The sequence below is a fragment of the Pteropus medius genome, unplaced genomic scaffold (assembly GCF_902729225.1).
Source record: "Pteropus medius unplaced genomic scaffold, Ma_sr-lr_union100, whole genome shotgun sequence".
NCBI classification, from domain to species: Eukaryota; Metazoa; Chordata; class Mammalia; order Chiroptera; family Pteropodidae; genus Pteropus; species Pteropus medius.
The window spans coordinates 6,182,633-6,208,380 of NW_024354499.1; the positions used below are offsets into that span (position 1 = coordinate 6,182,633).

A 25,748-nucleotide genomic window follows, 5' to 3' on the forward strand; every position below is an offset into this window, starting at 1 on the left:
CACTCATCTCTTGACACAAGCAGGTGATTTCAGACAGTTCCATTCTGACCACCCCTGACAAACCTACAAGGAGGATCTCATCCACAATCCCTGCAACTAAGAGAAAAGGAATCTGTTCAGGGAGCTTTTGAGAAACAGAGAGGCAACAGAGACCTTGAGTGAAAACCCTGAATTTAATGTGATATTGGGGGGAGCCCCATCCCTCCCTTTCTACCACCCACCCATCCAGCCTGTTGTGAGTTGGGTGAGGGCTGCCCCCAGTCTCCGTCCTGCGGTTCTGGGTACCATCCCATCTTGTGCTCAGTCAGCCTCCTGGGCCTGTCTTTCTGTGAATCTCCTGTGGGACATAGAAGAAGACATTGTGTGGGCTTTATCGTATTAGCTCTATAATTAGCTACCTTCTCCAACCCATCCCTTCCTACCCATTGCTCTCTAAGCCCTTTACCTTCTTGCATACTCATACAGTGCCTGTTTTCGCTCCTGTAGGCTCTCCTGCCGGGCCCAGGAGGACTTGGCAAATGTAAGGGCTGTGGGCTGAGGGGTCACCGGGCCAGAGCTGGGAAACTGAGGTGATCACAATGTCAGAGGGCTTGCGAAGTCATCATCATTAAACACGCATCGAATGCCTACTTTACAAGAGAGGCACTGTGCTAGGGTCTCAGGATCAAAAAAGAGACACCAGGGATAGGGAGTATGTAGACTGCCCCATCCCTCCCCAAGTCTTGGATCTGACCATTTCCTGGGTCTCACCTTGGGGGCGGAGACTGTGGGAAGGGACTGGGTCCCTTCAGTGATATCTTCAGGAACAAAAGCTACGGCTCCCTCAAGCAGATTAGTGATGGTCAAGTCTACGCAGCCAGTCCTGGCTGGAGAAAAGGGAAGAGAGGAGAGGAGATCTGTTTCCCTGCTCACCTTTCCCCTCACCACCCACTTTTCTTCTCTTTGCTTATCTTCCTGTGCGAGGCTACCCTTTTCCATACCTAGGTCTCTCTGGATGACGACCAGTGGCACATGGGGTAAAACTTCCTTGACTCTCTGAGCCAAAGTTGCCAACTGTACATCAGGAGAAGGGCCTGGGGAGGGAGGGAAAGAAGACTGGGCTGCAAAAAAGAAATTCGAAATATAGTGAGTCGAGAACGAGGAGGAAGGAGAAGCTGACTAGCACAGGAATAGGGAAGAAACTACAACAGGCTGGAAAAAAACCAAAAAGCTTTGTGTATAGAGACCACATACCTGACTGGGGACGCAATCTGGGGTGTCTTTGTCGTTTCATGTGCTCTGCTTTGTCTGCTGGAGTGAGTCGTGTTCCTGTCTGGCCCAATTCTTTGGCCACCAGCTAGGGAAAATAGGAAGGTTGGAAGTGTCAAAGTCTCAAGCCTTCTTTCCTCTCTGCCTAAGGAAAGCCCCTACCTCCACCCTGCCTGTGTACCCTACCACCTGTTGTACACGGAGGGCAAACTCCTCATTCCCCTCCCCTAGCTGGCGATGAACAGGACGGAGCCACCTGCAAAAAACAGTCAGGGCCATGGTGGGGGCACCCGGAGTAAAGGGTGTCACCCTCTCCCTGCTTTGATACTAGTATTCAAGGAAAAGTGGTGTTTAGAGTGAGAAAGAGTAAATACTTTGTATTGTCTCCGTAGTGGAACCTTTATATTAACAGATCTGCAAATGGACAAGGCAGGGGCAACTACTTCCTTAACCTTGAGGTGAGCTTTTCCCAGACACCAAAAAATGAGGACAGTTAATACCTTACTTGATACACCGTGAAAGGGACGAAAAGTGACCACAGTAGTTCTGAGACCCAGGAGGCATCTGACACCGTCTGAGAGGAAGGCATGAAGTGAAGTCTAAGTCTGGCCAGGAGTGGGAACATTCCTCTTAACCTCCCCCCTGCCCCCGCCCGAGATTCACCAACCAATACACACTCACCACAGAGACTAGGGGTCTCTGGACTTGCAGGGTAAGAGGCTGTACCACATCCTGGATGGAAAATGGCCAGGAACTAGATGAAGAGAGAGTAGGATGGGATTCTAGCCAGCCCAATCAGCAGCTCATATCTAACTAAAAATAGGAAACTTTCAAACTGTACAAGTAGATAAATGTGGGAATAAAGGGATTCAGAGGAAAGAACCCTAAGTAGGTAGAAAAGAAATGAACTAGGAATGGAGAGTGTAGGGCTGAAGAAGGTTGTGAAAACCCAAGGTTCCCCAAGCCTGACCAACTACCTACCCAGTTAGAGACCAATACCTGTGCTTACCCACCTGAAGTGCAGGAGCCCCTCCCGGCCATTGGTGGCCTCTTCCTCGGGGAATAGCAGCAGAGGGGTTGGGGGAAGCCTCGTGGAAGCACAGAATCTCTTGAGTGACTCCACCAACTCTCCCCGCCCATCCATCTCCATGAAGCCCCGAGACCAGCACACAAAACTGGGGGGGCTGTTGAGTAGAGGCTGGGGACAGGGAAGAAAGAAAAAAAGAATGTTGGGAAGTGATAAAAACTGACATATGGAGTAGAGAAGCGGGGTTAGGGGTAAGGCTCAGTCAGTAGCTCCTGGTCCCCAAGGGAACTGGCCATGGCGCTCTCGGCTTCGCCCCCGACTCACGGTGCTACAGCTGGTGATCAGGTTAACTATGTTGTGGTCGAAAGGTGTTACGTGGTTGGAAATGAGGACCCTGACACGATGATCGCGGAGTGCTGAGTCCTCCTGCCGGACCACGAGCCCCAGCACCGCACACATGGTCCGGACCACGAACCTGGGGGACGCAGACAGTGGTGACTGCACGGCCTCGGACCGGGCCCAGCCGTGACTCCCCCCTCCCTATGCCGAGCACGCGAGTCGGAACCTGCGAAGGACGCTGTCTGGCAGCGCGCAGCTGACCAGGAAGACGTGGATCCCAAGAAAGAGGCGCAGGACGAGAAGGCAGAACCCGACGGGCGCGTAGAGCAACAGCGCGAGGAGCAGGAAGCCGTCACCCGGGAGCCTGGGGGCGAGAGGTGGGGTGATCAGGCGCCGAAGGCCGAGTGGACGCGAGAGATGGCCTCTTCCCGCCGGAACTCTTACCGGTGCGAGTCAAAGAGCCGCTCCGGCCCCGGCGCCGGGGGAGGTTCCATCGCAGCTGCTCTAGGGGTGTTCGGCCGCCGCCGCCATCTTTGCGCCCCGCCGCAGGGGCTCCTGGGAAGGCGGAGTCTCCGGGCGTCCGCCCAGGGTGCCAGGACCCGAAATCCTGAGGCGCCCCGGAAGGGCTAGCGGCCCCAGCATGCCTCGCGGGTCTTTGGGCCACCTCAGAGCTCGCGTCCCGCAGAGACCACAATTCCCGGCATTCGCGGGGCAGGGGCGGAGTCGGGCTCCGGGAATCCCGGTCCCGGCGTGCACTTCTGGAGGACTTCAGGTACCGGCGTGCCCCGCGTCCCGCGGTCAGCCAGCTCGCGTCCAGGGTGCCGCCTCTGTGTAGGGAGGGCGAGGAGGCAGCCGAGGCGGAGCTCATGGCTGCACTGAGGGCGGGGCGGGGTGCAGGCTGTAGCCTCTGGGGATGGCGGGCTTTAGGGGGGATTCGCTGGGGGAAGGGACCCCTGTTGACTCCTGACCTCCGGGTCCTACTGACGTCAGGAACTCCTGACCCTCGTACCCGAGTGACTTATGGGACCCCCAGTCTCCGGGTCCGGTTGTCTGTGGGGGTGCCTGGATCACGGACATGTCTGACGTCGAGGACTTCGGATTCTCGAGCGCGGCTGACAGCGGGGACCCCAGATTCCCGGACCCAGGAGGACTCAGGGACCCCTGGAGCCCGTCTGCGCGTGTGGCTGGCGGTGGCACTGGGCGTTGGGGGGGCAGTGCTGCTGTTGTTGTGGGGCGGGGGGCGGGGTCCCCCGGCCGTCTTTGCCTCTGTCCTTGGCTCGCCGCCCACCTCTCCCCGGAGCCAGTACAACTTCATCGCAGACGTGGTGGAGAAGACGGCACCTGCCGTGGTTTATATCGAGATCTTGGGCCGGTAACAGTGGGGTAGACCTGGAGGTACCAAAGCTGTGGGCTAGAGGGCAGGCGACCAGGAGGGGTACGATCTCCTCACATCCATGCTTTCTCCCCATCCCAGGCACCCTTTCTCGGGCCGCGAAGTCCCTATATCAAATGGCTCAGGATTCGTGGTGGCTGCTGACGGGCTCATCGTTACTAATGCCCATGTGGTGGCTGATCGGCGCCGAGTCCGTGTGAGGCTGCCTAGCGGCGACACGTATGAAGCCATGGTCACAGCCGTGGATCCCGTGGCGGACATCGCCACGCTGAGGATTCAGACCAAGGTGGGGGTCTGGGCAGGCTGGGTTGGGTTGGGACTGTGAATTTGCTCGCATTTCCAGATGACAGGTCCCTTGTACCCATTCATTCTTAGGAACCTCTTCCCACACTGCCCCTGGGACGCTCATCTGATGTCCGGCAAGGGGAGTTTGTTGTTGCCATGGGAAGTCCCTTTGCACTGCAGAACACGATCACATCCGGCATCGTCAGCTCCGCTCAGCGTCCAGCTAGAGACCTAGGCCTCCCCCAAGCCAATGTGGAATACATCCAGACTGATGCAGCTATTGATGTGCGTCCTGATATGAGAGAACTGACAGTCCAGGTTGGGGGAGGGAGAGAGGCTGTGTGGTGCAGGCACCAAGTGTGATAGATGGCGGATGAGCCTATATATTGGGATTGAGCTACAAAAATATGGTTTCTCATTCATGGGCTGGGAAAAGAATTTGAAGAAAATGCCTACATCCTGGTTATGCCCTCAGGCATAGAGTCCCTGGATCTCTTCCATATTTTCTCCTTGTCCTGCAGTTTGGAAATTCTGGAGGTCCCTTGGTTAACCTGGTGAGTGGGTCATCCTTCTCTCCAAGAATTCCTGCCCCAGGTCAGTGTGGGATTTCCCTACTTTAACCATGTTTGGTCAAGGCTTTGAACAGTCCCTTGTTGGCTGTCTCCCAGAATCCAACCAGATCTCTCCAACTCCCTGCTACTCTTGTTCAGGTACCCCCATCTCCTACTATTTGTTTGGGCTAGGGAATAGTGGGCTCTGTCCCTGCAGGATGGGGAGGTGATCGGGGTGAATACCATGAAGGTCACAGCTGGAATCTCCTTTGCCATCCCTTCTGATCGCCTTCGAGAGTTTCTGCATCGTGGGGAAAAGAAGAGTGAGCCTGGCTTAGGGGAAAAGGGGTTCCCTTAAGTGGTGGGAGGGGCATCCATTGGGTCTTGCTGGAGAGGGGTCTATTGGGAGGGGAAGGAGGGGAAGGAAGAATGTAGCTGGGTGGGGCTCATTTGTCTCTTTATCACAGATTCCTGGTTTGGAATCAGTGGGTCCCAGCGCCGATACATTGGGGTGATGATGCTGACCCTGACTCCCAGGTATGACCTTTAGGGGTAGTGACATGTAGGACCACCAGTATACTCAGTGGTGCACAACTGGCACTTCTCTTGAGCTTTGTTCTCAATCTTCTCTTTATCTATGGTGAATTGCCTCATATTTGCAGCTATCAGAAGAGCTGTCTTCTCATCCCACTCCATTTTGCACACCTACCACCAATTTGATTTCATCCCATTACTGCTTTAAAATTTTCAATCTATTAACCTGGTGTTTGGGGGCCAGTTTCCATTTGTCTCCATTTTAATCTCCAGACCTGGCTTCCTACATGTATATATTCTGTTGCAGCCAACCTGATTTCCTACCCTCAGGTTTCTATTTGAGTTGTTTTTATTTCATATAGTTAAATATCAGACCCATCCTTCTAGGCTCAGCTTAAGTTCTACTCCCTCTTTAAAAGCTTCTCTTAGGATTTTAGAATGAGATTAGTGCTACTGATTTAACACCATCTGTCATTTGGAATTAGGTACCTTTTATATATGTGTCCCACTTCCTAACTACTAGAAGGCAGAAATGAATTGCCTTTGTATCTGGAGTACCTAGTGCATACCTTATCCATACAGTTGTCAGTGTGTTGATGAGAGATTTGAGGTGAACCCAAGATGGGGAGAGCACTTTGGTGTGGTTAACAGGGTGGCCTGTGTCCTTTCAGCATCCTTGCTGAACTACAGCTTCGAGAACCAAGCTTTCCTGATGTTCAGCATGGCGTGCTCATCCATAAAGTCATCCTGGACTCCCCTGCACACCGGTGAGGGAGAGACTGCACTGAGAGGTGGGGGTAGGTGAGATTCACATGTGTCCTTGAACTGGTCTGTCTACTTTTTCCTTTCTCTGTCCATCTTTTGCAATAGGGCTGGTCTGCGGCCGGGTGATGTGATCTTGGCCATTGGGGAGCAGCTGGTACAAAATGCTGAAGATATTTATGAAGCTGTTCGAACCCAATCCCAGCTGGCAGTGCGGGTCCGGCGGGGACCAGAAACATTGACCTTATATGTGACCCCTGAAGTCACAGAATGAATAGATCAGGAAGAGTATGAGGCTACTGCTCTGATTTCTACTTTGCTTTCCTGGCCTAGGCTCTGAGGGCATCTGGACAGAGGATTAAATGAACCAGTGGGGGGGCAGGTCCCTCCAACCACCAGCACCAATCCCTGGGCTCTGAGGAATCAAAAAAACACTTTTTATATAAAATAAAATTATACTTAGCAACATGTTATAGTCAAAAATGGGGGGTGTGCTGATCTTTTCTGCCACAAAAAGGCTAGAGGTAAAGCTGTATCCCCCCGAACTGAGGGGAGATACTGGAACTGACCATCCTGACCTCCCTATTCAAGAAAATGAGCTGCTGTCTGTCATTCTGGCCAGTTAATCAGGTGCTGCTCTTTGTGGCCTGCTCAGCTTGGTGCTGGGTCTGGGATCCAGGATTCCCCATGTTTGGCTTCAGATCCAGACAGCTGGCCTAGGAAGGAGGGCAATAACATCGGCTTACAGTTCCACATCCACAGTGCACATTGGATGAGTGTAAGGGGCCTGCTGACATCAGGGGTTCCTTGGTAAGCTCCTGAGGTAATGGCAGCCTCAGACCCCTGCCATTAGGGGCCAGTGGTGGTGTGCAGAGGTGGGTGGTGGCATATTAGATGATCTGGTTGCTGGTCTGGCCAGGGTAGCGCTCGAATCTCTTGTTGGCCTCTTCACCGAAGGCATCCCCTGCAAGGTGAATGGGTGGTTTGGGCAGGAAAGCAGACCCATCTTGGGGAAGGGTAGGTAGAAGTGGGGGGTGGGTTGGGAAATACAGCCGTGGGTGGGAAGACATAGAAACAAGGAGAAGTGAGTAAAGGCTTTTCCCTCCCATCCCTGTCTTCCTGGGCTATTCTTCCCACCAAATACCAATGTGACAGTTGTGCACCCAGATGCGATGTCCATCATATTTGCAATTACATTTCATTGCATTGTTGGTGAAGTCACTCTCTGCTACTTCAAAATTGGGGTTTATGACCACCTGTGAGAGAAAGGCAATGCAATTCTAAGATGTCTTTGATAAACACTCTTCCCACTTGCTAGCTAGAAATCTCAGACCCCAGGCACCTGCAGAATGTAGTTTCCTGGCTTCACATCTGTGATGTCAATCCACTGACAGTCAATGTCATGCCGGTAGAGATCCCAGCAACCCACGGTGATGCCCTGCTCTCCAAAGTTGGCACACTCATACCTTTTGGAGACATCTGAAGGGATTCGTATATATCAGTGTGAGGCAAGGCTGTGGGTTGGAGTTACTGTGGTCCATTTTAGACTGGTCCAACTCACCCTCCTGACACTCGGTGTCTTCTAGGCAGAAACTAGCTTTGTGGCCCTCTGCCACCTTGGTGCCATTGGGAGTCAGGATATCATAGTGAGTGAAAATGTCCATACTGTGGTAATGCCTGTGAAGACAAGGGAACCCCTGTTTCATTCCCTGATCCCAGCAGATTTACCCTATCCCCAATGGCTTTGCCCTTCTACTCGACCCTCTCACCCATGACACTCGTGCCACACCCAGGAGTGGCGCCCAGCCTTGGGCCTGAAGTCAGCTCGTCCCAGGTTGTGAATCTGGGAGGAGAATCGGAGTAGACGCCGGTGCCCATAAGGCCAGTTGGCTGAGCGGGCTGAGCGGGCCAGGCAGTTCTCTTCTGCAGCACAGTAGAGCATGTGCAAGGGTCGGTCCTCGATGTAGGCAGTCTCTTGCACCAGTGCTGAGTGAAGCAGCAGATCTGATGCAGCTGCACCCAGGAAGGAAGGAGAGTGTTAGAAGTCACTGTTGAAGGATGGGGACAGATGGGATGCCTCTATCCCCCATAGTGTTTGTGAGGCTGGTTTTCCACATGGAAGCAGTGCCCTTCTACATTACAGCCCTCTCTTTCTTTGAAAGGGGTGGCCCAGAACGTCCCTTCCCCAGCTTGCTCATTACTCACTCTCAGAACAGATGACTCCAGCAGTGAAGCGGGTTTCTGTCCTCTTGCAAGCGATATGGGTACCGTGATGTGCACATTGGTCCAGGGACATCTCGGTCCCTGTGCAGCGTACTCCACTCATCACCACCTCTGTTATATTCCCCGAGTCCCAGTACCAGGTCTCCTGGGGACATATGTAGGTGTTTTTGTGAGGCTCCACCATCCAGCCTCCTGGGCCAAAGGACTAATTTCCAGTTCTCTGCCCTAAGCACAGGCTTTGGAAGCAACTACCTTGGTTCCCTTCTCCTCTTTCCCACTCACCTGCAGGCCATGGTTGGCATAGCCCAGTCCAAGTTGCCTACAGGCCACCATGGCTTCCAGCGTGCCCCAGTCATCCCCACAGATGAGGCCCCAGCGAAGGGGTCCAGGTCCCCCTATTTGCACCTCTACTCGCCCCTCATGTCGGCTGCGGCCCCCACTGAGTCGGATCTATAGTGAGAGAATGGAAGAGCTGGGGAAGCTTTTGTGGTAGGGTAGTGGGAGACTAGCAGGCATGTGACTGAAGGGTGATTCCGAGGCACATAAAGGGCTAGCAGTGGTGGTGTCAGGAGGGAGATCCAGAGTGGCAGGGGCCTAGGATAGTGGGCTGGAGGCCATCACACTGCAGAGCATGACCAGGACTGGATAAGATGTGACACCTGAGCCAAGGTAGAAAGTATGACTGACCTTGGTCTCTACCCCAGTGTAGGGCAGGTTGCATCGGACCCCAGCATCCTGGCCATGGGAACAGTCCTCAGCTGTGATGTTCTTGTGGGGGCACTTCCAGAGGGAGGATTCCTGTCCAGAGCATCGAACTTCACTCAAGTGGATGGCACCCATGCCTAAGGTCAGAGGTCAAAGATCAGGAGATTACAGTTGGGCCTTTACTGCCTGCCCAGGGGTCTCCTTCCCAAGGACTGTATCCCGCAGGAGCGTGTACCTCCTTCCTTGTCCCTCCCACCTTAATCCCTCTCACCCTGCCCCATGCGGGCACCACTCAGAGCCTCTCGAGCACTCCCGAAGCCCAGCTCCCGACACACCACGCTGGCTGCCTGTAGGTCCCATTTGCGGTCACAGACAGTGCCCCACGTGCCAGCCTTCAGGACTTCCACCCGGCCCTCTCCAGGGTGGGCCCCACCCTTTAGACGCACTCGGGCCTATAGAGAAGAGAGATGTGTCCAATGGCAGTGAATGGGAATGTCAGTGCAGAAAGGGCTGAGCAGACCTGGAGATGAATGAGACTCTGGTGGGTGGGAGGGGTGGGGTCTCAGATCTGTGGCCCACCCCCTGGAGGGTTCCTTTCTATCCTCAGGTCAGGGCTGTGCTTAGGGGTGGCCAGGCTAGGGGATTCTCCACCTGGGGTGGGGAAGGTCACAGTCACTGTCTCACACACCTCCCCCTGAGGCTTCGACTGTTGTTGCTTCTTCTGGCCACTGGATGCTGCGTAGAGAGGACCTGGCACACAGCTCACCACCGCAGGGGCCCCCCCAGGGCACCTGGTGGTGTCATTGGCACGATAGAACTCCAAGGTGCAGAGGGAGAGGTGGGCCTCCGTGCCCACGCACGCCACCCCATGCAGACCAAAGGAGTGTTGCTGCCGCTGGGCCAGCAGCCTGGGGGGACAGGAGTGGGGAGCAGTAGGGTAAAACAATGCTCCTGCCTCTTTGCCCACAACCCGCCTCCCACTCCATGTCTCCACCATCCCCCAACTCTTCACAACCGCTCTATTCCTCCTCTTCTCCTCTTCTCTGGTACGTTGTACTCCGAAGAGACAAAGGGAATGGTGAGTTTTCAGGCTGAAAGAGCCCTGGTTACCCAGATAGGAGGGTCTCTGGGGACTTTCTGCAGCAGAAGAACCCTATAGGAAGGTGATAAGTCTCAACTTGCCTGATAGAAACCTTGTTCCAAATGGTTTTAGGCTGCTGACCCTAACAGAGGCTGAGGCTGACTGAGGTTGAGGCTGCTGTGCAAAGAGGATGGGAAGCTAAAACTGCCCAGTAGGCAGAGATGGGCAGGAGGGGGCAGCTGACACAAACAGGAAGCCCGAAGAGCCAGAGCGAGCAGATCCTCCTATTGTGCCAAGACTGGAATATCTGAATGAGTCAGGATGCAAAGGAGTAAGAGTAAGTCTTGAATCTAAATGGCTCCTCAGAGGCCAGAGAGACTTCCAGGCCAGGGGCTCTGCAGGCCAGAGTATGATGGGCAGTTATGGGAAGAACAGACCAGATGGTGGATACGCAAAAGACGGGTTGGCATATAGAGAGAAGAAGATTTATAAACGCAAGACAGACTAAAGTTAGAAGGACCACATAGCCAGAGAAGGAGAGTGAATATGAACAGAATGGTAAACACATCCCCAGGCCTGAGCTAAGCTCTGAGTCTTTAATGAGGCAGTCTGTGCTTCTGCAACTTAAAGAGAGAATGTTCCATAGCCACCCAAGCAGGAAAATTGAATTAAACTAGAGATACTAAAACTTGAAAATAACTGCAGAGAGATGCTTGAGGGGCTTTATCAATGCCAACGGAATGAGAGATTGCAGTGAGGTTTGTGATGAGAGAAACTACTTTCTTCTCAGAACAGTCCAGAGATGAAGGGAACCAGCCGAACCCTGATATTGGTGGAGTGGGCCTGGGAGGCTGATTTGCCAGTGAATTATTACGGCAATGTGCCCCATTACTTGATGTCAGAGGAAGGAAGGAATATGATGACTTGAGGCCATTGGCCAGGAAGACACAAAAAGAAGAAAGTGTTTATAAATACAACAGACAAAAGAAGCCTGGAGACTTGACAGAATGCCTTTGGAAGCTCAGGAAAGAGATTAGGTACTCTCCCAAAGTCCTGTTCGGCTGAAAATAAAAGTTAAAGAGGCCATCGCAGGAAAAAGACATCTCTCTTCTGAACTCCCTCCTCCACTTTCCCTACAACTGACAAAGTGAAAACAGCAGTGTGCACTTTAATGTGGGGGTTAGGGAAGCCCACGGTATGGTGATGGGCAAATATGACCCTAAACTAAAAGGCACTACAAGAACAACCCAAATTCCAAGCTCCTCTGAAGCCACCAGAAGGAGGAGCTGGGTCATGAGGGGAACCAGGGGACTACTAGAACATGCTGAAGAGAGGAGGGGATAATGAAAAGGAATGAATTCTTTGCACCTCAGTCACTGCTGAAGAAGTTATCAGGGACATTTTGCATGTGCAAATGGCCTTAGGAAGCCTAGCGAGATTTAATCAATGGGGTCAGAAGCCTTGCATTCCCTTGGGTTCTGCAGAAGCCCAGGAGGAAAATTATGCATCTGGGAGCCTAATCTTGTCGACTGAGCCAGAGGGAAAGGGGCTGTCAATTTGATCCCATTAAGTCTTACCTCTAAGCCAGTAGCACTTATTCTTAAAATTTAATCAAATAAAGGTAGGATGGGAACACTGATCCCTTAGACAAACAACCTCTTGGGGAAGAGGCAAGCGTGGCATCTGATGGACAAAAGTGCCAGAGTGTCTACCAGAATTCACTGGTAGAAGATAAATGAGCGTGTGGAACAAGGATGGACTGATACAGAGATTTTTAAAAATCCTGTGGCAAGCACAATTCTGCAGAGACCAACATAAGGGCAAGCTTTTATGTTTCAGTGAATCACCTGGAAGGTGGTCTGTAATAGCTGCTGCTGCTCTTCCACCTCTTGGTGGAGACCCCTATCGCACCCCTTCCTGACCACAGCCAGATCCCCTGGGTCATCACTAGATGCTCCCTCTTCTCTCCACCCAGCCAGAACTTTATTTACCTCTTGATTGGCCCCCTGCCCACTTGGGGTTTGGGTTTGACTTTATGCTTGGTGATTGGTCTGAAAAAAGGAGAAAGCAGTTAATGGAGATAGTGGTTAGGTTCATGGCCCAGGAAAGACAGAGGATGATTTTTTTCTGTTTCTGGGAAGGATCCTTTATGCAGAATGTGGGAAGAAGGAGTAAAGTGAAGGCAGCCCTATTTGCCACAAACATTGACTGCCGCACACCACTGAACTGTATTTTATGATCTCACGCTGCTCTCTGGATTCAGCAACAGTGACAAGAAATCTAGTTATGTCAGTCCAGGTGGGTGAGGAGATAAGAGAAAAGTTAAGGCAGAAGAGAGAATGGGAATGTGGGTGAATTAAGGGAGGTGAAGACTGGGGGAAGGGGAGGAAGCATGCAGGTGGCTGAGGATGGAGTCTGAGCTATTTGGGGGAAATGTAAAGATGAGGCTGTTCCTCAGCCATTCCTACACTACTTCGTCCTTGTGCTTCCTAACATCGAAGCTCGCCCATTCCCATGCCTGCCTCCCCTCCCCTCCCATCCTGGAAGGGCCATTTTCCAGTCATATCCTTTACTTCAACAGCTTGGGTTTTGGGATGGACATGGATAGGCTGCCTTCCATCCATCCACCTCCTGGGGCCACAGGGGCGAGCAGGAGGTCCCAGGGCTCTTGCCCCATTACCTTACAAGGGGCTTGGGGCGTCGGGCGGAGGCTTTGGCCGCTCGCTTCCTCAACTTTCTGTGAGGATAAGACAATAGCAGAGTCAGGATCAGTCTAAAACCAAGTGAGAAAGGCTGGTGCAGTTGGGACCAGGGGCAAGGTTTCATTTCCAACGATCAGAGGTTTCCTGTGGCAGGATGTTATAACATCAGATAATCCCAAGACTCTACCCTTCACAACTGTTTGGCCTCATAAGTACATGACCAGGTGGGTGAGCAGCAGTGAAGGACATGGACTCAGGGCTGATAGAACCCTTACACCAGGACCCACAGAAATTAGGCTGAGGCGGATGGGTCGACAGTAAGTCTGATCTAAACCTGAGGAGAGGGCTAAGGGGAGGGTGGAGGTGGGAAGGCGTTAGGGATGTTAGGATTCCCAGACTGACCAAGCTGGGAGAGAAAACTGGCCTGGCCACACCTAGGAGGGCTGACTGTCTTTATTCTTGGATGTTCCCCGGCTTCTGGCATTTCCAGGTCTGAGGCCTGTGAACCAGGACCAAGGATCAAGGCTGGAAAATCCAAGGATGTCAACTTGGTTTGACTGAGGAAGAAGTGGCCAAGGAGCTTAGGATGACAACACCTTTCCTGCCCAAGTTAAATCCTATATGCTTCAGTCATTCACAGACTGAGCTCATCCCCCAAACTTACTTCCAGGGAAATAAGTTCTAAAACCTTATTTCTTTTTAATTGGCTTAAATATTTGACTATTTTATTCTTTAAGAGGTTGTCTTAAGTCTAATGTCTGGAAACTAATGTCTGTTTCTCCTCTCATTCTCCCTTTGATTTCAAAGATCTTAATTCTGCCCCCTCTTTTCCCTGTCCACCTATGTATGGATGAATGCAGGCCTTGTCTATCTGTTCTTATGTTTACGAAATTCCCTGTTGTCATCTTAGTCATCCTTTCTTTGAACATGTCCTGCTCTGCTGTTTTTCTTGAAGAGCCTATTGGATGTAGTGTACAGTGTGCAGATGCACTAGGATTTTTAATATATAGATAGACTCTAAACAGGGCTGAAGCTATTTCCTGCCCTGGCTTCTTCCTGAGGATGTACTTAATTGGCCTTTTTGCCCAAACATCCCAAATGTCCAACATTCCTAGCCAAGAGTCTACAGTAACTCTCAGGTCCCTTTCCTGAGACATTACTAAGAGTTTAAAACCTTTCATCATACAAGTATGTAGTGTGAAACTTTTTCTCCAAATGTTTTTCTCAGATGTGTCTAGAATGAAATATACTTGGCACTTCCTTTTACCAGTAACTTGATCATCTTGATCTCCAGAGTAGTACTCAGGAAAATGTAGTATTATGTAGAAATTTCAAAGTACAGTAGTCCCCCTGCCTTATCCATGGGGGATTCGTATTAAGACTCCCAGTGGATGCCTGAAATGGAGAATAGTACCGAATCCTATATAAACACTGCATTTTTCTTATAGGTATATACCTACAATAAAGTTTTAATTTATAAGTTAGGCACAGTAAGAGATTAATGACAATAACTAATATAAAATAGAACAGTTATAACAACACACTGTAATAAAAGTTATGTTAATGGCTTTGGGGCCATTATTAAGTAAAAAAAGAATGACTTGACCACAAGCACTGTGATACACTAACTGTTGATCTGATCACCTAGACGGCTACTAAGTGACTACTGGGCAGGGAGTGTACACCGCGTGAATACGCTGGACAAAGGGACGATCCAGATCCCTGCTGGGACAGAGTGGATGGCACAAGATTTCATCACACTACTCAGAATCGTGCACAACTTCAAACTTGTGAATTGTTTGTTTCTGGAATTTTGTTTAATATTTTTAGACCACAGTGACCTCAAGTAACTGAAACTGCAGAAAGCAAAACCACAAAGATGGGGGGACTACTGTATCTCTTCTCTAAGTTATTTAAGGAGCTTACAAGGTTTTTATAATATATATTATATAGCATATGTAATTAGATGTATATATATTATAAGGTATAATGTAGGCTATATTAACGACCTGCTACTTAGCTAGGACTAGAACTGATATTTGTCTTGATTTACATTTCTTCATTCATAAATATGCTTGTTTTCCCCTATCATTTATTCCTTCAACCATCAAACATAAAAACCTACCGACATCTGCACATCCTTTTCTCATTTCAACTGTCTCTATTCTCTAAGGCCACTCTCCACAACTGTTTCTGAATTCTATCCCTTATCCTTTCTCTCCTTCTTAATTGAGAAGTTGCCGTTTTCAATTAAATCCTTCTAAACATTTTCAAATCTCTCTCTCTCTCTATCTCTCCTCCTCTCCAACACCCCCCATCCCTCATCTCTCCATAGAAAGAATTTTCAAGAGCTGTTAATATTGACCATCTCTATATCCTTTCTTCCCCCCTCATTCCTTAATCTACTCCTTTCTGGTTTTCCCTAGCCATCATTATGAAATAATAAATCCAGTAGACATTTTTCCTTTTTCATCTTACTGAACTCTTGGCAGCATCTGACACTCTCTTCTTCCTTGGTTGTCATAACACTACTATCCTGGTTTAATTCCTAATTCCAGTTGCTTTCTTGGTCTTCTTTGCAGGCTCCTCCTCTATCTCATGACTTAAAATTTTGGAGCTCTGTCTAAGGCATTTTTTTTCTTCTCACTCTACATCCTCTCTCTGTTTTCATTCACACCTAACTTTGTATATTCCATTGTCTTCTTGATGTTTCTACTTAGATAGCTTAAGGTTATCTAAAATGTAATACAGGTCAGGTCCAAAAAATAAACTCATAATTTTTTCAGCAAAATCCACTCTAGAAACCTAGGAGTCAACCTTCACAGTTCTCCCTTCTTTGGCTCCCAAATTCAATCCGCAACCAAGTTCTGTCAATGTTACTTCCTAAATATCTCTCCAATCCATCCACTCTTGTCCTTCTCCAAACTATTCTCAGAGACACAGTCAGAGTGAGCTTTTGGAGCCACAAACTTGATCATGTCCTCTCACAGCCCTCCTTATTAAAACACTTCAATGATTTCCCATTACTTTTATCATAAAGACCCAAATCCTTAACATAATCTATAAGATTTTCTAGGATCTGGTGCCTAATTACATCTCTTATCATCTCCATTTTCTCAGAACCCTGCACAGTGGTTTGCAAATAGTAGGAGTTCAAAAAAATTATCTGAACTGAACTAGACGAGTGATTTCTTACATAGCATTTAAGCTCTTAGAACATCAATTTTTTTTGCCTGCAAAAGGGTAGTAAATGGTTCAATTATCTGTGCATTCTTTCTCCCTTTCAAAATTCTATAACTTTCTCATGTTCTAGGGCAGAAATACCAAACCAAGTTTTAAAATGATAAATACATTATGTTCTGATTTTCTCATTCCCCAAATCTTACTGACTTGTATTAAAAATAGCAGATGCATCTTCTTTCTCTAAGGAAGGTAGAGTTGTTTATAAGTCTTGCTTATCCTTTGTAATTGTATTACCTATGAGAACGTCCCCTCTGTCTGACTTGACCTGTGGAAGAAGATCTATATCACATCCCCACCACACAATCTCCCAGGACTCTTGTAATCTCTTTCCCCACTAAGAATGATCTCTGTACTTAGTATATCTTCTTCTCCAGCCTTCATCTCAGACTCAGTAAGAGATTCCAATATGTATGCAAATATTCCTGATCTCTGAAAATTACTTCAGGCTGTGCATATCTAGGGATAATTCCTGGGTCTCAAACTTTCTGAGGATGGCTCACTTCTAAAATTAGTTCATATTAACTCGAAGCCTAGAGATGTCTGATGGCACTATTCTTCTCTCAAGCAGCTTCAGAATCACTTTAGGAATCTCTTCTCTTATTTTTACATTCTATCATCAGTCATCCTACATCTATTCATTCACTTTCCTCTTTGTTGTCACCTTCCTAATCAGCTTCATTTTTATAACAAACTCCTACTTGTTTTACTGAAACTAGAACCACCTCTTTCAATTCGCACCTCTTCTAATTCATCAGGCAAACTTTAAAAACCACTGGCCTTATTGTTATCACTGTTCCATACAAATACTTTTATTTTTAATTTTTCCATAAGATCAATCTGGCATTAAAAGTGTTCCATTTTTCTGGCCTTATTTATTCTTCTAGCTCCTTCTTCTATTTCTTAGTATAAGCCTTCCACTCTAGTCAACTGTCTTTCCAAATATATCCTATTCATATCATCTTATATGACTTCCTCATTGCTAAATCCAGTTGTTTCTCAGTATTTGTTTTTAGACCCATCAGCAGCACTGATTCAGTTGATCGCTCTTGCCTCCTTGAAGTACTTTACTTAGCTTTCAAGGCCACCATGCTCACCTGGTTTTCCTTCTACCCACCTCACTGTTTGCATTTCACCTTATCTACCTGACCTCATGATGTTTAAGCTCCCCATGATTCAGTCCTTAGACTTTTCTTTTTCTATTTACACTCACTCCCTTGGTGATGTTGTCCGGTTTGAGGACTTAAAATACTTTTATTCAGCTGAACTTGAGTCTTATACCCAATTGCTTACTCAGCTTCACCATTTCAATGTCTTAAAGAACCTCAAATTTAACAGATCCCAAAATAAGTTCCTAATATACAACCCTTCCCTGCCATCCCCACATAAAACATGTTCCACGCACTATCTTCCTTATCAAATGAGGCCAACTTCATAATTAGCTTAGGCCAAAACCTTTGGAATGACCCTTAATTCCTCTACTCTCATACCACATTGAATCCATCAGCAAATCCTGTTGGCTTTACTTTCAACTACACACAGAATTTCATCATTTTTTTGCCATGTTCACTGGTCACCATCATCTCTTACTTTATTTACTTGACTTTGAGAAGACAATAACATCTTAATTAGTCTTTCTGCCTTGTTGATTCTACCATATGTATCCCTTACAGTCTATTGTTAATAAAGCAGCCAAAAAAGAAATAATAAATAAAAATAAATAAATAATAAAGAAAAACTTAAAAAAATGGAAGTCAGATTCATGCTTCTGCTCAGAACTTTATCTCACATGGAGTAAAAACAAATGTCCCCAATGGCACGATGTGATCTGGTTACCCATTCTTTCACTATCCTCCTACATCACATCCCCTCTCATTTTCTTCCTTGTTCACTCAGTTACAGCCCCAGTGGCCTCCTGGAGCATGACAAGAGTGCCTTCTCCCTTCCCCTTCCCCCTACCCCATTTCCCAGGATCTTTTCATTTATGATCCCTCTTCCGGAAACTATTGGTTTAGATTTCTGCTAGCTTGTGCCTTCACCTCCTTTAAATCTTTTCTCAAATGATGCCTTCTTAAAGAGGCCTTTACTGACCACTCTATTTATCCCACTACCATTTTTGAAACTTTTCCTTGCTTTGTTTTTAATGATTATATTCTTTGTCATTCTTACATTTTGTAATTTTACTTTTATTTTCCAATTCTTCCCTAGTCTACAAGATTAGGGATTTTTGTTTGTTTTGTTCACTGTTGAATCTCTAGTGTCTACAATAGTTCTTGGCACACAGTAGGCACTCAATAAATAAATAGCAAATGAACAAATCTGTACATCTTTGTTCATGCTATCTGCTTCACTTGAAATGCCTGGTATTTAAATTGTACTCATCTTTTGAACCTGGTGTTTGGATTAGGAAAGATAAGGAACAAACACAGAGAAAGAAATATAGCCCCAAGGCAGATGATAGCAGAGGAGCAGAGCACATAGATGTTTTAAGACAGTTTGTGTTTCTAGACCAGAAAAAGTGTATCCCTTGGGCCGAAAGAACTTTCAGATGTGTCTCAGAGCCAGGGCAAGGAAAATGTTAGTGAGTATGGAAAAGACTGGAGGTTGGATAATGTATTGACTTTCAAAAAGAAGAAAAAGAATTCCTCAACTTACAGTAAGTAATATTTTAGAATAAGTTATTAAATAAAAAGTTTGTGAGCACCGAGAAAAAAATATGGTGATCCTTAGAGACCTAAAAGGATTTCAGAAAAAATTAGGTCAGTCAAGCCACCATGATTTCCTTTTTTGATAAGATCACTAAATCAGAAGGCTGGAGAATGGCTGTGAACATAGTATACCTGGATTTTAGCAAAGACTAGCAAAATCTCCCATGATTTCATTATAAGAAGATAAGATGGCAAAACGTTGGCTACCTCACTGTAGTATTCAGTTTGTTCCCAATTGGTTGAAAAGATATTTCACAACTAATGAGTAAAGGCTTGATTTAAATTTGGAGGAAAGTTTCCTAAGAAGAGTTAAGCTTTGGTTTTAAACATTTCAACAATTCTAACAGTCATTCTGATGAAGCCAGAGGCATAGTTATCATGTCTATCTACCAGAGGAGGCTGGGCGGGATGACAGATGGTTTTTAAATGATGCAGCAAACTAATACGGTAAACTCAATATAGATTTAGGTTAAAACAGGCTGCTCTATCAGCACCAAGGATAAAGGAAGACCTGAATTGGTTTTAGGTGATTACAAGTTCAATATGAGCAGTGGGATGCTGCCTCAACACAAAGGTAATGCAAAATCTAGACATGAGAGTTGAGCATTTTTACTGCACCCTGCTCTGATCTGACCATGTTATAAGTAGTGTGCCCAGTGGAAGGAGGGCACCTAGATGTCAAGAGGTCTTTCTGCAAAACTGATCTAAGGAAGAGCTGAAGGAAATAAGCATTTTTAGCCTGAAAAATAGATTGCAGAGAGACTATAAAGATTTCCAAATTTCTCAAAATGGCCAAATTAGATGTTCCAGGGAAGCGAGACGCTGTAAGCACAAAGCCGGTCACCATGTGATTTGTTACTCTAGAAGCTGTGCGCCAAGGATCCTGGGCAGGTGCCTCTGCCGAATGATAGATACTCTAGAAAACAGCCTAGGATCCCTGAGGGCTGGGTTGATCACAGACGCGCCTGACGGGCGGCCAGGACCCAGGGTAGGGCCGTCCTCCCTCTCCGGCTCTTAGGGATTGGCCCTCACTCGGAGACACCGCCCCGCGGGCCACATCCGGCCTGTCACGGTCCTCAGACCCCAGGCGCCCAGCCTTGCTCAGGACACACCAGGCGTTGCCTCGGCAGGGTACGCCCTCACCCTCTCTGAATTCAGACCCGGGCTCCGGGCCGCGCAGGAGCGGTGATCAAAACCGCCCGCGGGACTGTCGCCGCTGGGCGTGGCCTCGCAACCCAGCGCGCGCCCCGGGCCGGGGACTGCCAGACAACAGCTGGGGTCACGGCACCGACGTTCCACCAGCCGCCACTCGCCCCTCCCCGACTCCAGACCCGAGAGAACAGGAGCCTCACTGGTCCCCCTAGCAGACTCGCCTCAGGAAGCCCTTCATGGTCCCGCAAGATTTCTCACCTCTCCAGTCTCGCAAAGGCCTCCCCCATTTTCCCGCTATTTTAGAGCCCCAGAGACCCCCAGTGCCCAGACCCTCTCAGAGGTCTCTCAACCCCATTCCTCAAGGAGCATCCCTCCACCCCACTCCGCTCAACCAGCGCCCATGGTCCTTCACCTGTAGAAAGCCGCGTTGACCCTCTTTTCGCTGGGGAAGCCTAACATGCCGCAGACCACGTGGCTGTTGTGGGCACTCCAGCTTTGGTCACACACTTTCGACCAGCCATCGGGAAGCCTGACTTCGACCAGTCCCTCAGTCACCGGCAGGGGTCGCCTGCCCCACCCAACCGCTGGTCGAAGGCGCACCTCCTCCACTTGCAGGTGATGCTCTACCTGGGGATGGGACCACAAGCAGAGGAAAGAATCCCAATGGCGCCGTTCACATGTCTGGCTACCCTTAAGAAACGCTGACTGAGTGTGCTTGCTGCAAATCCAATGGCCAGAGGCTGGACAGGGCTGGATAGGGCTGAGGGAGATGTGATGTCTTCCTTAGCAGTGTACTGAATGAGTGTGTGGGGTGTCGACTCTCCTGCAATCACAAGAGTGGAAGGACATGCTGTGCCCTGAGAAATGACTGAATGCTGAGGAAGGCGCACCTAGCTGTCTGGAGCAGGAGGGAGCACTTCAAAGAGAAAGTGGTATTGAAGGAGGGGGGAGGTAAGAAGGGAGACGTTCCAGGAGAGCACAGGATATCTTGGGGACCAGGGATAAAGTTGGAGAGGTTCCTGACAGGTTTAGTAACTTGAATGTTAATCCTAAAACAAACTTGGACTTTAAAGCATCTAAGAGCTCTAACATTTGCTCCCGTGCACCCCTGCCTCCAGCCTCCTATCAACCCAAATTAGCCCATGGGACACATGGAATCCCCTGCCTTTAATCACATATAACACCCCAGCCCTTCTGTCTGCCAACCAGGGTGGGGGTGTGTGTGTGTGTGTGTGTGTGTGTGTGTGTGTGTGTGTGTGTGTGTGTGTGCAGCTAGAACTGCAGACCTTCAATGACATTGGAGTCGGAGAAGCCAGGGAGGCGCTGGTCTTTGCAGATGACTCCGGCGTCCTCATCGTGGGTACAGTCACTGTTTCCCCAGCCCCTGGAGGCACATTCGGTCACACTCTGCTCAGTCCCACTGCAGCTCAGATTGTCCAGCCAGATGCGGCCTGCGGAGGGGTAGGTGAGGAGACAGAGAGGCTTGGGAAGGTAGATATAGGGAGTGATAGGGATGTTGGGGAGAGTGAGCATGGAGGCCTTGCACTTGGCCATAATGATATCATTTTTCTGGTAAGATAATGGGTGGGCAAGGGATAGCAGGCCCTGGAGGGAACAGGAAAAGAGGCATAGAATTGATGGAGGGTTGGTGGTGATCTGGGGATACTCAGGAGTTTGGCAGGGTGAATAAAAAAACAAGAGTCGACGTTGAAATTCTGCTCAGTTCTTAACCATTCAACGATAGCTACAATTAATCAAGCACTCTGCCATGGTGTGTACATACGTGATCATTCTTAGAACAGAGCTGCCATAAGATATTATCACTACTTTATATAAAGAAGTGGGGGTTCAGAGAAATTAAGTAACTTGCCTGAGCACACAGCCAGCACATGGGAGCTTAGGGGTTTGAGCCATCTGTGAGACTTGGAAATCTAAGATCTTTCACCTCAGCCTCACTTACCCATGTGCCCACCCTGTCTGCACTTCCACACTGACCCTTGTTCTCTCTACCTGGACCATACTGCAATGAGTATCATTGACTTCATCTCAGAATTGAGTGAATCCTCAAAGTTGTCTTTCTCAGACACTGTGCAGAGACCCTGATGCATATCCTCATAAGGATTTCTCCAGCTTCTGCCGGGACACCTACCTCCTGCCCCACTTGGCCGATAACCATCACAAAGTTCTTGTGATTCTTGATGACTTTCCCCCGTCAGGTCTAATTCAGTCCTTTGATGCCATCCAGAAAAATCCCTCAGCCACATGACTGCCTTCATATTTGAAGACAACCGTCATGTAATTGCTATCAAAGGCTTTTTCTTTTCATATCAAACATCCCCGGTTTCTTCAACTATTTCTCCTTGAAACTTGGCTTCACATCTTTCACATCTGGGCAGCTGCCCTCAGAAAGTATTTCCATTTTCTACTATCTTTCTTAAAATGTGGCATCTACACATGATACTTTATTTCAGAAGTGGTCTAGCCAGTGAGAATTGGGGTATCAGCTGCAGATTGCACCGTCCTGTCCATTAATCCCATTGTGGGTTCACACAATGTAAGTACCCCCAGGCCTTGGTTGGAATTGTTGCTAAGCTCCTGGTCCTCACATTCATACCTATCCTACTCAGTTCCAGCTTGTCAGTTTCAGCTTTGGCCTATAATCTGACTTTGTCTGCTGCAGTATCTGTGATCTTTTCTGGCTTTGGGACAGACATCCAGACATCATTTACCTGCTCTCAGCTTCCCATGAAAGCAGCTGTACTTTAACCGTACAAGGCTCACTGTATCAGGGCTGTCCTCATACATAGCTTTGTAGAATCATACTTTTTATAGCAGAAATGAACTTAGATATTATCTAGTCTTTTTGCACATGGGGCATCTGGGGCTCAGAGATGGCAATGATTAGCCAAAGGTCACACAGCTCTGAGAAGTGACTATATTGGCTGGTTTGTCACCCAGGGGTTTACTTGACACTGGCTATTCTTGGCGTCCTGTGTCCCTGTGGCTGTGCCATCCTGACGTTCTCTCCCCCTGCATTTAAGTCACACTTAGGCAATACCTAGGCTATGCCTGGGGCATTGCTCACCTGTTCCAGGGCCATATTTGGCGCTGTGGGTCCAGCCTGTGGCTTCTGTGAAGCCCAGCTCCCGGCAGAGAACATGGGCAGCCTGTAGCGTGAAGTCATCATCACAGATGGTGCCCCATTCACCAGCTCGCTGTATCTCCACACGGCCCTCGAAGGGCTTTCTGGGGAAGCCGGCCAGCCGGAACCGCAGCCCCTGGCTCCCGGCCCTCTTCTCAGGGCCCATGGATGGGGATGGAGATGGAGATCCCAGGCATGAACTGCAGAGCAGGCACAGCAGCAGCCCCCAGGGGCTCCACTGCCAGACACTGACAGGTCCCATGGCAGGGAAGGCCTGGGTGCCCCGGAGAGAGAGAGTGTGTGAGAGACACTGAGATTGAGCCAGGCTCAGGTCCAAGAGAGAGGTCATGAGAGGAAAAGAGACACTGAGTAAGACCAGAGACAGAGGGCGTGCGAGAGAAAGAGAAGCACCCAGGGACTAAGAGAGACAGTGAGAGAAATGCACACTAGATAGGGGCTGAAACACTGAGTCAAGAGGCGCAGATTGAGAGATTCAGATTGGGAAGGGGGAGAGAGAAGGGGAGGGAGAGAGTAAGAGAAGGAGAGAGAGTAAGAGAAGGAGAAGGAGAGGGAGAAAAAGAGAGAAAAAGATAGACATAGAGACAGAGAGAGAGGCTTTCCCTCCCTGTCGTAAAGAGTAAAATTCTCAGTATTAGTTATGTGTCACAATGACCTTCCCTAGTTCTGCCATCATCACCTCCATTACCTCTATTCACTAATGTATGAGACTCTGAGATCGAAAAAAAACAGTGATTAGAGACCCCGAGCCAGAGGATGCTTGGGATAAAAAGATACAGACCGAACAAGAAACACACAAAGAAGAGGACCCAGACAGACAGGATGTGAAAAGAAGGGAAACTGTGGGAATGAAAGGGGGCCAAACAGAGACAGCAGAGAGACAACGATGAAGATGGACAAAAGGTGATTGAGAGAGAGCCAGGCACACAGAATTGGGGAGCAACCCAGAGAGGCAACAGGTGAGGAGGAGAGCAACCGACAGGAGCCAAGAAGCAGAGGTAGGAGGGACCCAGATGACCCCATTCAGCTAATCAGAGGACAGACAGCTGATTGTGGAGAGAGGCAGGCAAGGAGACCCTTGGATCTAAAGTCCCCTGAATGGGAGCCAAGCCCAAAGTCCTATCTGGGCAGATTCTGAGGCAGAGAGGGCAGAGAGGGCAGAGACCTGAATGTGCGGAAAGCCAGCTCCATATCCTCCTCAGCACACAGGCTCTCACAGGCACTGCATAGTCAAGGGGCCTGGGAGGGCCAGGTCTCAAGCTGGGTTGGTGGGGGTGGGATAGGGTAGAATTGTAGGATTGTCCAAGCCTCCTGCCAACATGGCCACCACTGTCACTGGGCAACCAGAGGCCAGGGCACCCTCAACTCCTCAGCCAAGGCCTTCCCTCTGTCTGGGGCTGAAAACAGCCCCTCTACAGCAAGCCCCCCCAGCATGCTTCCTCCGGCCTCAGACAAACAACCCAACAGGACAGCTTTGTTCTGAGGATATTTTGGCTTGAGGGCCCAGGGGTAGGGCCTCACAGAGGAGTCCCCAGCTTTAGGGCCCTCCCGACTGCCCTATTTGGAAAACCCTGCAGCTGCCCTCCCCGCTCCCGCCCCCCACAAATATCTGTCTCCTCTCTACACTCCTCTTGTCTCACACTTCTTTGGCAATAATAAAACCCTCACAGCTTCCCCTGGACTTCATCCCACATCACTCCTTTGCCCCGGTCCCTCCACCATCCTTTCCATCAGCAACTCCCCTTCCTCTTGCCGGCAGCTTGACTTCCCTACCTTTAGCTGAGCGGAGGTCCTAGTTCGGGGCTGGAAGAAGAGTCCTGGTCCTCGAGATCAGTGCTGGGACTTCCAAAAAAAAAAAAAAAAAAAAAAGCGCTTGGTCAGGCAAGACTGGACCTCCCTCTCCCTTCTCCTTTCGTCCCTCCCACGTCCCCTTGAGCCCTCCCACATTCCGCCTTCTCCCTGGGTTCCTCCCTGGTCAGGTCCCTCCTCTTGGACCTCTCCTTCCCCGTGGAGCTTGGTGAACGCTGTTGCTCCACCTCCCTACGCCCCCCGCACCTCTTGGCTGTCTCAATGAAGCTTTCTTTTCCCGCGAGTTGGAGGCCGGGCAGCTGCGGTCAGGGGCAGGACACGCAAGAGGCCACGGGCCCGCTGACCAGCCCAGGCGGCGACCTCTGTGGCGGCGGGAGGCCGCGGCTCAGCTCCGGGCTCGAGGAAGCGTTCCAGACCCCAGACCCCTGCCCTTCCCCCACGTCCCCCGCTCGGCAGAGAGTAAACGGCCCGGCTGGGGGCGGGTCCGGTCGAGATGGGGGGGGGTACTCTGAGGCCATAAGGGCTCACGTGGCCCCTCCGAGGCCCCAGGGCGCCCGTCCGCATTTTCGAGGTGATGTCACGGCCTTCACTCTGATGTCACGTAGAGCATGTGACGTCGCACGCAGCCCCCAAGCCCAGGCGCCAGATCCCTCTGGCTGAAACCGCGAGGTGTCTGTTGGTGAAGCCCAGGGCTATGGGTAGGGGCCCGAAGGGGGTGGGCCGCCCGGCTCATCTGGGGGACCCCTCCCTTTCTTGCGTCTCTCCTTCCTCCCCCAATGCATTCGGCGGGGTCCGGGGGAGGGGCGGGAACGCCCGGGGTGGGCCAGGC

At 49.5% G+C, this 25,748-nt stretch overlaps 3 protein-coding genes across 19 annotated transcripts; 1 reads left to right on the top strand and 2 right to left on the bottom strand.

The window, feature by feature from the left end:
* Window positions 1-154: 154 nt before the first annotated feature.
* Window positions 155-3,195, bottom strand: AUP1 (AUP1 lipid droplet regulating VLDL assembly factor). Of its 6 annotated transcripts, none has more exons than XR_005650601.1 (12): window positions 3,059-3,195; window positions 2,841-2,978; window positions 2,600-2,750; window positions 2,262-2,446; window positions 1,930-2,002; window positions 1,749-1,822; window positions 1,438-1,504; window positions 1,234-1,336; window positions 981-1,100; window positions 751-866; window positions 446-626; window positions 155-337 (listed from the first exon to the last, which is right to left on the bottom strand). XR_005650601.1 is itself a non-coding variant. In XM_039852710.1 (12 exons), the coding sequence occupies exons 1-12, from the start codon at window positions 3,106-3,108 to the stop codon at window positions 301-303; spliced, it is 1,206 nt and encodes a 401-aa protein (XP_039708644.1). In that variant the 5' UTR covers window positions 3,109-3,195; the 3' UTR covers window positions 155-300. The 6 variants fall into 6 exon arrangements, 5 of the variants coding, with proteins under 5 accessions (XP_039708644.1, XP_039708643.1, XP_039708642.1 ...); XM_039852710.1 differs by having other exon boundaries at window positions 446-564; window positions 981-1,073; XM_039852709.1 differs by having other exon boundaries at window positions 446-564.
* Window positions 2,884-18,414, top strand: HTRA2 (HtrA serine peptidase 2). Of its 3 annotated transcripts, none has more exons than XR_005650600.1 (9): window positions 2,884-3,986; window positions 4,089-4,293; window positions 4,383-4,577; window positions 4,814-4,846; window positions 5,061-5,166; window positions 5,311-5,380; window positions 6,049-6,178; window positions 9,067-9,209; window positions 10,281-18,414. XR_005650600.1 is itself a non-coding variant. In XM_039852707.1 (8 exons), exons 1-8 carry the CDS (start codon window positions 3,481-3,483, stop codon window positions 6,411-6,413), a joined length of 1,377 nt encoding a protein of 458 aa, XP_039708641.1. In that variant the 5' UTR covers window positions 2,884-3,480; the 3' UTR covers window positions 6,414-6,622. The 3 variants fall into 3 exon arrangements, 1 of the variants encoding a protein (XP_039708641.1); XR_005650599.1 differs by having other exon boundaries at window positions 6,049-6,174; XM_039852707.1 differs by lacking the exons at window positions 9,067-9,209; window positions 10,281-18,414 and adding an exon at window positions 6,248-6,622 and having other exon boundaries at window positions 6,049-6,144.
* LOXL3 (lysyl oxidase like 3) lies at window positions 5,691-25,710 on the bottom strand. Of its 10 annotated transcripts, XM_039852694.1 has the most exons (17): window positions 25,166-25,707; window positions 24,884-24,952; window positions 23,036-23,366; window positions 21,240-21,401; window positions 20,363-20,579; window positions 12,829-12,885; window positions 12,140-12,199; window positions 9,756-9,975; window positions 9,339-9,519; window positions 9,050-9,204; window positions 8,645-8,812; window positions 8,345-8,507; window positions 7,909-8,152; window positions 7,701-7,816; window positions 7,482-7,618; window positions 7,284-7,395; window positions 6,554-7,103 (listed from the first exon to the last, which is right to left on the bottom strand). In XM_039852694.1, exons 3-17 carry the CDS (start codon window positions 23,352-23,354, stop codon window positions 7,030-7,032), a joined length of 2,385 nt encoding a protein of 794 aa, XP_039708628.1. In that variant the 5' UTR covers window positions 23,355-23,366; window positions 24,884-24,952; window positions 25,166-25,707; the 3' UTR covers window positions 6,554-7,029. The 10 variants fall into 10 exon arrangements, with proteins under 10 accessions (XP_039708630.1, XP_039708628.1, XP_039708621.1 ...); XM_039852687.1 differs by having other exon boundaries at window positions 23,036-24,952; window positions 25,166-25,708; XM_039852688.1 differs by having other exon boundaries at window positions 23,036-23,717; window positions 24,884-25,708.
* Window positions 25,711-25,748: the final 38 nt, after the last annotated feature.

Bases quoted from the DNA above. Each gene is read 5' to 3' on its own strand.
- AUP1 (XM_039852708.1), bottom strand. From the start codon at position 3,108: ATGGAACCTCCCCCGGCGCCGGGGCCGGAGCGGCTCTTTGACTCGCAC. The intron at 2,447-2,599 runs GTGAGTCGGGGG...CCCTGTCCCCAG, and splicing joins TGATCACCAGCTGTAGCACC to CCTCTACTCAACAGCCCCCC. The intron at 1,101-1,233 runs GTATGTGGTCTC...TCTTTTTTGCAG, and splicing joins CAGATTGCGTCCCCAGTCAG to CCCAGTCTTCTTTCCCTCCC.
- HTRA2 (XM_039852707.1), top strand. From the start codon at position 3,481: ATGGCTGCACTGAGGGCGGGGCGGGGTGCAGGCTGTAGCCTCTGGGGA. The intron at 4,578-4,813 runs GTGCGTCCTGAT...CTTGTCCTGCAG, and splicing joins AGACTGATGCAGCTATTGAT to TTTGGAAATTCTGGAGGTCC. The intron at 5,381-6,048 runs GTATGACCTTTA...GTGTCCTTTCAG, and splicing joins ATGCTGACCCTGACTCCCAG to CATCCTTGCTGAACTACAGC.
- LOXL3 (XM_039852687.1), bottom strand. From the start codon at position 23,441: ATGACCTCTCTCTTGGACCTGAGCCTGGCTCAATCTCAGTGTCTCTCA. The intron at 8,813-9,049 runs GTCAGTCATACT...CTCTCACTATAG, and splicing joins ACACTGGGGTAGAGACCAAG to ATCCGACTCAGTGGGGGCCG. The intron at 7,817-7,908 runs GTGAGAGGGTCG...TTGTCTTCACAG, and splicing joins GTGTGGCACGAGTGTCATGG to GCATTACCACAGTATGGACA.